Genomic DNA, 11,682 nt, shown 5'->3' with positions numbered 1-11,682 from the left:
ACACCTCGTCATGACAAACACGTGTTGATCACCCATGGTTACAGTATTTATTCATGTTTATAATTCATGTTTATTCATTTTTCCAATGTTCGGGAAGCATCATCGTGCCCATATAAATAGCAAGTTTGATGCCCTTGAAACTTGTTGATCTATTTGTAAGCTTTGGCACAAGCAAGACTGATAGGTAAGTTGCAATTCTTCTATCTTGTTAAGGTTTTTTTCTTTGATTTGACATAATCAAGGAGAAAATCAGGCTTCATGCTTACAGAGCAAATGTGACCTCTCACAGGAAAACGTTCCGAACGGTCAGCCATTTTAAACGGATAGCTGTTCACCAGCCGTTCATCGGCCGTTCGACTGGATTGGCATGCCGTTTGAACGCCTCAAACTATCTGTTCTTGAATATTCATCATCCGTTCGAGCTATCCGTTTAAGAAACTTCATCATCCATTCGAACACCTCTAGCTATCCATTCTTGAATATTCATAATCTGTTTGAATGCCTCCAGCTATCTGTTCTTCAATATTCATCATCCGTTCCAATGGTTCGACCTATCTGCTGGGGAAAATTCATCAGCCGTTCACTTGGCACTTTGCCAACAATGGTAGGAACATTTTTGGTTTGATTGCAATCCATATCTTCTGTCGTTGAATTCTCCATTTTGTGATTGTGTAAAATGAAAGTTGTTAGCAGTTACCAAGGCAAGACATTTTTGATGGAGTGACAAGGAAGCTGGGATTATGGAAATTTAAACCCGAATTGAAGTTGAGAAGTATTGAATTGTATGCTTTTCGCATGCAAGTTCCTTGGTTGTACCTTATATTAATTGGTCGAATTCAATAATAAAAATATTAATCATAATCCACTTGAATGCGCCGAAAGCGAAGTCAAGTTATTCAAACGATTGAGTTTCGACTCGTTTCAAGTGATCTTTTCACAGATTGTGTCAAATACCTCGTATAACTTAACACCGCGTCACCCACGCTTTCATGAAATAATCCTTTGCTTTAGCTCAAGACGAGAGCTTGGGATGCCTGAATACTGTGTCAGCATTCATTTTGACGAAAACATCTGTTCAAATAATTTCTACAGGCGATCACTTGTTCGACCGCTTAGCCGTTTATCCATTCGATCTCATGTGTGAGGCTCATTTCAGTGTTCGAAAAATTAGCCGTTCAACCATTCGATAATTTTCATTAGCCGTTCATCCATTCAACCCAATCCATTCGAAAATTTTAATTGGCCGTTCATCCCTTCAACCTCATCTGTTCGAAAATTTTAATTAGCCGTTCATCCATTCCACCTTGTCCAATCGAAAATTTTCACTAGCCGTTCATCCGTTTGACCTCATCCATTCGAAAATTTTAATTAGCCGTTCATCCGTTCACAGTATCCGTTTCCAACAGCTTTCCTAGCCGTTCGTCACCCGTTTGCTTGCCGTTCTGTTCACTGTTCCAACGGCTACAGTTAGGAATGTTTTCACATGAGAGGTCACAACTGTCCACCATTTACCTTTGAGAATGCTAGGACATTGATCTCTTTTAAATATCTATCTGTGCTCTTCATTGTTAGAGTGCATTATTGAATTGATATATGTTTGTTACACACTTTTTGATCGGAAATTACACAAGTGTTCGCCTAAATTGATAGAAATTTGTCGCATTGTCGTTTCAGATGACGGTCACATCTTAGCTTCGTCAAGTCTTTGTTGTATCTCTGTTAAATCTGGGTAGAATGTTAGTTTTAGATGTTCTCCAGTTCCCATTAATTGCCTCTCTGGTGTCGGTGATTTTGCGACCCCTAAACTATTCCAAACACCTTGTTAGTGGCTGTGATAGCACTACAGAGTTGAATCACAATTAAGGTATCTCCAATCAGCTTTCACTAATTCTCAAGAGCAAACCCAAAAACATATTTTCAAAGATCACAGCCAACAAGAATGTAATTGACACCATGAAGCAATAGACTTCAAACACCTAAAGTGCATTTTTAAGCATCTATAAAAGTAGGATTTATCTCAAGGTTTATCTAAAGCTTGTCAGTTGAGCCAATCATGTGCTTGCACAAATATCATTATTACCCAGATATTTTGATGTTTGCGCAAAAGTTTTGCCCCTGAGAAGTATTCATTTATCCTATCAAGCAGGAACCAAGTCTGAAATCTATTGTGCGATATCACAGACATCACAGTCCCCTGGTCGATCGTTGCGCAACGTGTATATCATTATAGTATTTTAACACAACTCGTTCCGCCGGTTTAAAAACAAACAAAACATACGAAGCCTTATGAGACGACGCGAACGTGCGTTTGCTATGGCCCTCCGAAAAATTAAAAAGCAACGAGGACGAGAGCAATTTGAGTTTGATCAGCCATGGCGATATCTAAATTTATGGAAAAGAAGAGTCAATTATAATGTACTTTGCGAAAGAAAAGCGATCATGTGCGTTGTGATGACGGCTCTGACATGACAGGCTTTCCTGTCTCCTTTTACAGCTTGCTAAATCGCGATTTTTAATAGCCCTACCTTAAATCATGATTAATCAAACTTAATCACGACTGCGATCTCCAGCGCGACCACAGCTAGTGACACGCGGAAAGCGACGACTCGCTTCAAATTGCTTTTCGTCGCTACAAGCGTTAATAATCGCCGGTCGAACTCGCTGAACACGCAAGGTTGAAAGAGGGTCTTCAAGTTACGCCATGAAGCGTGACTCGTAGTTTGATGATTAAAGTTTAACGACAGAGATTTTCATAATCCTAGATCGGAAAAATAAAAGGGACGAATAGAATTCTTCGTTTACACCAAATATGTTCTGTTGGTAGTTACCTTATCTCCAAACTCCTGTGAACGTACGACGCAACTTTAACGGCAGCCATATTGGACGGGAAGTAAGGAACGTTGCGCCAAAAGATCGTTTCCACTTCCCACGCGGTTAGACGATCTTAGACTTATGGCAAACCGAGTTACGAAAGCTCGAAGCGTAAATTCGCCACCGCAATCATGAAATAAGTGGTTACCCTTTTTTTGTACCCAGGAATTCAAAATAACCATCTTAACATGAATTAAATAGAAACTGGAAATCTGTCATATACGAAAAACAAACACTTACACGCACTTGAGACAAGAACAAAGAAGTGACCTTATCAACAATAGATCATTTCAAATATACCCAGTTGCTGCTTCCGTTATGTTTCCTTTCAGTGGTTTTGTGCCAAAGATAACAATTGAACAGTCTTGAAATTATTCTATTCACTATTGTTATTTTTCATCATAAGCATATTGTAGGCCAAAAAAAAAACGATGATATGTCTGCATTTCTAATATTTAGAGATTCAGACCGTGACAGCCTGGGGCTATTCACTCCTAATCAGCATAGTAGCTTATAGACTGTCTAAAGTGGGAAAGCAGTTTACAGAGTATATGGATCCTAAACTTAGCAATAGCCTGACAGCCTATCGAAAGAACGATGGATGTGAAACCACATTACTGAGACTAGTTGAGAAATGGAAGCTGGATCTAGATAGTAGAAAAGTTGTAGGAGTATTATCCTCTGACATGAGTTAGGCATTTGACTCTGTTAGTCCACCACTGCTCATTAAGAAAATGGAATCATACAAATTTTAAGGATCAGCCCTCAACCTTCTGCGTGCGTATTTCTCTCACAGACGGAACAGGGTGAAGTTGGGTCCTGTGACGAGTCAGTGGAAAGATACAATAAGAGTTTGTACTCAAGTGTCCTCCTTTGGTCCCCTCTTGTGGAACTCATTTCAAAATGATCGCACTTATATAACTGAGGAGGGAATCTCCATGTATGCAGACGATCATCAAATTTTTGCATCAGGCTCGTCTGTTAGTATTGTTGGAGAGAAACTGCTGAGTGAAGGTAGCAAAATTACTGAATGGTACAAAGAAAACCTGCTACAAGTGAATTCATGCTTATGGGTTCTGGAACTGAGGCCTGTCGAAAACGTGCAAAAGCTAGCGTACTCACGATTTATTTTCTTGGTTCGATTTTCCTATTACACTCCAATTAACTCCCTCTCACAACTCTCACGAAAACACACACCACGTCTCATTGTAAGCACGTGGAACAGCACCATATATGGGGCGATAAGACACGTGCTGCATACATGCGGTTTGGTAATGTAATAGATAAACGAAATCACTTATGTTTAAGATTAATAAATGTAACGTACAGTTTCCAACAGGCCAAAAATAGTATAAACCTGCATATAGATGGGGCTGACATTGAACAATCAAAATCTATCAAACTGTTGGGGGTACTCCTGGACTCTGAACTAAATTTTAGTGAGCATATTACTTTAGTCTGTAAAAAGGCAAGTCAACAGATAGGAGTTTTAAGTCGTCTAAGAAAACTAATACCCACTTACGCTAAACTACAACCCTATAAAGCCACCATTTTACCTCACTTGACCTACTGCAGTATCATCTGGCATTTCTGCAGAGCCTCAGACAAACGTAAAGCTGAAAGACTACAGGAAAGGGCCTTGAGAGTAGTTTTCAACGATAAATCACTCTCTTATGACGGCCTGCTGAAGTAAAGTCTGTTTACGAGCCTAGTGGCCCATTAGGCCGGTGCTTAACTCCGGTTTCTGTAGCATGAAGCGACTATGAGTATTTCTACTCCCTCCTGGATGGGATGCTAGTCCATCGCAGGGTTACCCCCAGCATTAAATTGCCGGTACCCATTTAAACACCTGGGTGAAGAGAGGCACTGTGAGAGCAAAGTGTCTTGCCTAAGAACACAACACGATGTCCCGGCCGGGGTTCGAGCCCGGACCACTCGATCCGGAGTCGAGCGCACCAACCATGAGGCCACCGCGCCTCCACATGACGGCCTGCTGAAGCTGGCTGAAATTCCATCACTGGTGAACAGAAGGCTCCAGGACATGGCAATCCTTATGTTCAAGGCAAAAAGGAACTTACTTCCTTGTCAAATACAGGAACTATTTATGTCAGAAGTTAACTGCGATAGAAGATATTCTCTAAGAAATGCAGATTTTAGAATCCCTCGCTTTAATACAGTAAAATATGGTAAACACTCTATAAGATACTATGGCCCTCTCCTCTGGTCGAAACTTACAAAAGAGTTACACAGTGAAGACAGCCTGCACGGATTTAAGAGCCAAATCAGGAGAACGGACATGACTGTCATGATTGATGATGAATGCAAAAAATGTGCGCTCTGTAATAGTTGATTTTTAACTCTAGGACATTGATAAATAATTTTAACTGCTAATAGGTTGGGTAAATAATTCTGTAAATAGGTTCCGGATTTCTTATTTTTAAAGCTTTTACCCTGTGTCCCCAATTAGTGCTATGCGCTAGGTTTTCACGACACATAAATAAAGTTCACTACTACTACTACTACTACTACTACTACTACTACTACTACTACTACTACTTCTATTTCCTCCTAGGAAAAGGTAAACTATGGCAGACACTAACACTAATGGAAATAGAAATCCCACAACAAGCAATCAAGTGAATCCACCAAAGTTAGATCCGGAACTTAAAGTTCTAAAAGATGAAGATCTCCCGACGGAGACAAAGCTTTGGAAAGACACCAAAAAAGACATCCTACCGGTCGATTTTCTTTTGTTGACGGTGAGGGACTTTGAATTCCTTGGCTGTCTGACTTTTCTTAAAGATCTTGAGAAGAGTTATCACATATCTCTTGGCTTTATATACTTCGGAGATATTGGCGACGGCGAGAAGAAAATGAAGGTCGCAGTGATGAAAAGCCAGATGGGCGCCAGCGGTGTAGGTGCTGCGGTGATTACCGTCCGGAACGCGGTCCCAATTTTAAGGCCCAGAGCAGTCTTTTATGTAGGTATCTGTGCCAGTTTGAAGAAGGAGAAACTAAAGTTAGGTGATGTGGTCGTATGCCGAAAATTAGCAACCTACTCCTCCATAAAAAGGACGGAAAAAGGGATCGAAAATCGAAACGTCGTGGTTCCTATTAGTAAGAATCTGTTGAACTTCATCAAAAATATTACAGATGGATGGAAACCACCTTTAGAGAACCCAGCCAGTCAGGATGTGAAGGTTTGCAAAGAAGGCGTGTTTCTGAGTGGGCCTGAGGTGGTAGATGACAAACATCGACGTGCTGAACTGATCGAACTTGTTAATGAAGCGATAGCTATCGAGTGTGAAGGGGAAGGTAATGAACAGTATAACTATTTTAGATTATTCAGATCTATACAGGGCCTTATTTGGCAGTCAGTCTGTCTGTATTGTCGGTATGTCTGTCTGTCTGTCAGTCTGTCTGCCTGTGGTGTCTGTCAGTCTCTATTTTCCATCTTTTACAAATGCTAGGATACGTTTGACAGCGAAATTAGGTTTAGATTCACCATTAATTCACGTTGATTTAGTAACTCGACTTTCATTCTGGATCATTCATGATCAATGTCTATCAGGAATATTTTCAATTGCACTGTGCTCAAAAATCGTTACTTTTTCACCCGCTTTCCGCTCACTTTTTTCCCTTGCTTGCTCCCCTTCCTCTTAAGCAGTTGTCTTATTCAATTCTTACCGTCTCTTAGTATATTTACCTTTCCGTGTATCTGGCTGTCTGTGTACGTGTGTCTGAATACGTGGCCGAGTCTCTTTCTGTCTCTTTCTGCCTCTCTAACTGTGTGCCTGCATGTCTCCCATTATAGGGTGATGTCCAATTTCAATTAATTTCTTTCTTTAAGTGTTGTTCAACTGCGAGGATAACTTCATTTCTTCGCCACTTGTACTTACTGATTTATTCATCAATTTGCTTATTTGAAGAGCACAATTGAAAACTATTTCTCTGGTGTTTCTTAAATACCAAATGCTTCTATTTTAGGTCTTTTTGCAGCCGCCTACGACCTCGACATTGAATGGTGTGTCATTAAGGGCGTTTCAGACTATGCAGATGGAAAAAAATCCGAAACTGACTCTTGGAGACAATTCGCCAGTATTATGGCAGCCTCTCTCGTCACGCACGCTGTGAAGGATGTCAATGTTTTTGAGTCCTGGCCTCACTTTGAAGGTAAGTGTACAGTGTGCAGCAATTGTATGACAGATATAGAAGGAAAAGGAAAGTCCTTGTCCACACTCTAAAATTGTTGGCATTCAGATTTTGATGATGTATATTGGTACACACCAATACAGTGGATAGCTTTGAAGCTGCGCTCTGCACTCGATTCAACTTTTTGTGGTCAATTTCAACTTTCGGCAGTGTTTAGGATTAATCGATGTGTTCACGGCCAATGAGCATGCTGAAATTTTTTGCACATATATCATGTTAGATCTGAAATCATACGCGCGATTTCAAAATTGAGCGGGCGCGCAGCGCAAGTTTGATTCGAAATCACAAGTATAATTTCCGACCAAAACTACACGAAAAGCAGTTCAATTACCACTTGATTCCATCCATTTTTAAACTGCAAAATTATGTCGCTCAAATATAGGAGTTTTTTAGTCTCTACAAATATCTTATTGATCCAGAACTGATTTGTTTGTTCAAAATTATAAAAGTTGTCTTTCATTTCCTTGCAATGTGATTGGTTACTTTAAACAAGCCTAGGCCTTGAAAGCTGATTGGTCGTTTTGCTTTGTAAAGGTTTCTCATTTGCTGGGAAAAAGATCCAATTAAGGCAGTCCGTTTGTGACTAAATTTCACCGATGAGCGCCAATCAGATTGCAAGGACCAAAATTGATCTAATAAATTGAGTAATCAATCAGACAAGTAATTAGTTAACCAAAGAAATGCTCGTAATTAAAAATTTGGTTTTATCAATTAAATTGATAATGTAAATTAGACGCCGTAGAGAGATTCTAAGACAGACAGAGTGACTGACAAATTAAGTAATATATGTAAAGTTACTCGAGGAAAACTGTTGCCGGGTACAAAGGGGATTTCTGTCATTTTTAATCCAAACCTAGGTGCCCTGTTAAATTATTTTATGTTCAAGGATAACTGAAAGCGTCAGTTGTAACCTCTCCGTTAGTAAATCATCCACTGAAATACGAATTACAATATGTTTTTCTGAAGTGATGATTTCTTGTCGATATCAGTGAAAGATGATTCGGATGATGAAGACAGTTCTCCCCGAAAGAGACGACGGTCCTCATCTCGTTCTTCCAGCTCAGACTCTAAGAGAAACAAAGGGACAGCAGGTGGTAATGTTTTTGAATGATTAGAACTTTAAACCTTTGAGATCTTTTGAGTACAATGCCGAAGAGTTAAAAATGTAAATTGATTGCTCGAGGGTTTTGTTGTGGAAATATTTCCCCTAGATTTTGATAAAATTCCTTAATTCCAATCATTGGGGCGATGGGGCAGGTGGGAAGGGGGAGGCAGGGAGACCGAGGGGAGCCGTAACCCCTCCAATAACAGATTTGGGGTAAATTTGGGGTATACCTCCTCCACCCTCCCCTCCCCCCCCCCCCCCCCCCACGTTGTAGTGCTGAAAATATTCAAAATATTCAATTTTCTCATCTTTACTTTTCACAAATCCTTTTAACAACATCGTGATTGGCGAAGTAATATGTTGTAAAAAAATTTTTTGAACGGTTCCGGCCTGTGTTCGAGGACTTTTTCAACTTCAGCAATTCTCCATTTACTAGACAGCGTGTCTAGGAAACAAGACATGATTTAATTTTGTCTCTGGAAACCCATTCGAATGCTAATTTGAAAGATTTTAGACTGTATCGGGAAAAATGAAAGGAAATCAGAAATCGATTACAGACACACTCGACACGAATCCTACAATGAGGAATCTTTAAAATTGGGAAACTTTAAAATGAGCAATCTTTAAAATAGCGAGTCTTTAAAATGAGGAATCTTTAAAATGGTAGTCCTTAAAATGGTAAATCTTTAAAATAAGGAATCTCTAAAATGGTGAATCTTTAAGATAGGGAATCTATAAAATAGGGAATCTTTAAAATAGGGAATCTTTAAAATAGGGAATCTTTGAAAGCGGGAATCTTTAAAACGTGGAATCTTTTACAGCGTACAATTGAATAGATTAAATGTATGAGCGGTCTGTGGAAAAGTTGCTCTTTTTTACGCGAGTGAATCCAGTGAAATTCACGACTGTTGACACTAGTAAAGTAGACGACAGTGGAAATTCCACCACCAGGTTATAGTTTGCCTCCCAGTTAGCTCAATGAATAGAGCGCTGGACTGTTGTGCGGGAGATCGAGGGTTCGAGCCCCGGCCGGACCAACACTCAGGGTCTTAAAATAATTGAGAAGAATTTGCTGCCTTTCTATAACATCAAGAAATGGTTAGATATTCTAGTCTTCTCGGATAGGGACGAATAAATGGAGGTCCCGTCTCCTGCAGGGTTGGGGGTAGGAGACGTTAATTTCCCACACACGAGATTACTGTGTGATGGATGTCCTCCACTGGGGTGGGATGGGTGGGATATTGGGCGCACTTAATTTGGAGCCTCGCTCTGTTGTGCGACCCTCACCATACTCTGGTGAAAGTGATTAAATGAAACAATTTTGTTTTTGGCTTATTGCAGTGGCACTTGACAATTATCATTTGTTTCTTATTAGTCTGGACGGTAATTAAGTCAATTATCTGCCCTTTTAGCAATTATGACTGAATACTCTGATCTACACCGTTTCCGATATTATCCTGCGGCGTTCTTTTTTTGGGCAACAAGTGGAAGGGAAAAGAACAACGCCTAATACAAATACTACGAGAGTCGTCTGTCCGTAGTCCAGAATTTGGCATTTTGTTGTAAACATTGACGGATTATACTGAAACATTTCCCCTTCCCTAAAAAGTAAACATGAGCATTGCCCATTTTAAAGATTCCCGGGTCATATATATGTTAAAACTTTTTTTTTTCACTTAACTGTGAAGATGTTACGTTTTCGTGCGAAAGCTCATCAGGTATTTCATTGGTTTTTATATAAGAAATCACCTTTCGCCATGGATGTTCGTTATTTGCCTTACAGCACCCCTTTTCTAATATTTTCTTCCCCATTATTATCCGCAGCTTTTTCGATTCAAGACTGGTGCACCATATTTTGACGAGTTAGACGCTCTGTCCCGGAAACTTAGCAAAAAATGGGAGAACCTATCAGAACGACTGGGATTCGACCCAAGCGGCGAAATAGATGCCTTTAAAAAACATAAAGGGCTGGCAAATAAGGCTTACGGTATGTTAAGGGCTCGGAAACAAAGGAAAGGCAAAGATGCCACTTACACAGAGTTGTACAATGCCTTGTCATCATTTGGTGGGATTGATGTAAACTTCAAGCAGAAGAGTTTTGTTGCAATTGGAGTGCAGGGAATGACTCTGTAGCCCTCTATTGCAAAAGATGGAGGCTTTTCAAAATTGCTTCCTCTGCCTTTTTAAGTTTATTTTCCATCAATCTAGTACTTTGTGGAGCAACTGTGTCAACAAATATTCGTGCTTAGAAAGTCATTAATTTTTCTTGCGCTCGAAGACAGGGAAAAACATTACCTCAAAGAATAGATAAGTATTCCTTTTTTTGATAGAAAAATCGTTGTTTTAACGAAAATAACATTGATGTTAGAAATCAGTCAGATGTGCTAAGAACAATCCAGGCCTGAAGCGTCTTTATACCTCACACCCCGACATTAGGGTGCGCTTTCTCTTAATTTTTTTCTACGCATTTCCTGCAGAACTGACAAAGAGAATACGTCTAACAATCAAGAGCTTTTTAAGTTGATGATCATTTCCTTTATTCTCGTGACCTTAATTTTTCATTCAGGAGTGATACTATATGGAGAAAATAAATTCTGGCACTGTTTGGGTTAAAGGATTAATCATTGTGGCGAGCGGAAAATAGTTTATGAAGGTTTCACCTCATTGCACATTCATCCCTTACAACTCTTGCGAGTTCGCCGCCAGAAATAAAACATTTTCGCTCACGCCTATGCCAGTTCGCCCCCACCGATACCTTTGATCATTTCACTCCAAATGTAGAACACATTCTTTTTCGGTCGAAATCATGACAGATTTCGATCAACGTGCAATTAATTTTACAGCAGTTTTACATAGAGAATAATACATGGGTCGGTGCACGTAGATGGGGAATTTCTCTTCAAGTGTTTCACTCGATATTCCACGAGTGTGCAAATAAAATCATGTTATAGTTCGATCGTGCAGCATTGTAACTCAAGTGTTAGCGGTTTTAATCAGTAAAGGAGTGAACAATTCAGTAAACAAAGTGTGTGTTCCCAAAGGAGATCCGTAACTTTTCAGTCAGATTGAAAAAAAGTTCATGCCCATTCGACCAGTAAGATACATAGCCACATTCATGTTTGCATCTATCGGGAGCCTTAATCGCTTAGTCACATTACTCCGTCATAAATGTGATCCTCCGATTGTTTACAAAAGAACAACAGAAGCTTAAAACTTACTTTTACTATTGCGTTTTGGTCTTTGTTCGCCATCCCTGCTGATTTCGGCAGAAGAGAGCTCAAATAAATGCATTTGAAACTGTCCTCGAAGGTTACCATTGCATTTCTCCTATTTTTCTATTTTTGTTTTATTTGTTTCCTTCGGTTTAGCAAAGTTTTATTTTCGGCAGAGTCACTTCATTGTCTCCGACTTATTTATCTCTCTATGTTTTGGAGCTGGACTTAGAACCGTTGCTTTCTTTCTGAGAGAAAATTCTTTTGTTGATTGACATGTTG

The 11,682-nt window shown here is 39.7% G+C and overlaps 1 protein-coding gene across 2 annotated transcripts; it reads left to right on the top strand.

The window, feature by feature from the left end:
• Nucleotides 1-69: 69 nt before the first annotated feature.
• Nucleotides 70-11,144, top strand: LOC111341650 (death domain-containing ATP nucleosidase). 2 transcript variants are annotated; one of them, XM_088755659.1, is made up of 5 exons: nt 70-184; nt 5,444-6,186; nt 6,859-7,044; nt 8,073-8,174; nt 10,013-11,144. In XM_088755659.1, exons 2-5 carry the CDS (start codon nt 5,457-5,459, stop codon nt 10,045-10,047), a joined length of 1,053 nt encoding a protein of 350 aa, XP_088611785.1. In that variant the 5' UTR covers nt 70-184; nt 5,444-5,456; the 3' UTR covers nt 10,048-11,144. The 2 variants fall into 2 exon arrangements, with proteins under 2 accessions (XP_088611785.1, XP_022804358.2); XM_022948623.2 differs by lacking the exon at nt 8,073-8,174.
• The last annotated feature ends 538 nt before the right edge of the window (nt 11,145-11,682 follow it).

This window comes from Stylophora pistillata, chromosome 3, assembly GCF_964205215.1.
Source record: "Stylophora pistillata chromosome 3, jaStyPist1.2, whole genome shotgun sequence".
NCBI lineage: Eukaryota > Metazoa > Cnidaria > Anthozoa > Scleractinia > Pocilloporidae > Stylophora > Stylophora pistillata.
This window is presented reverse-complemented; position numbering and strand designations above follow the sequence as displayed.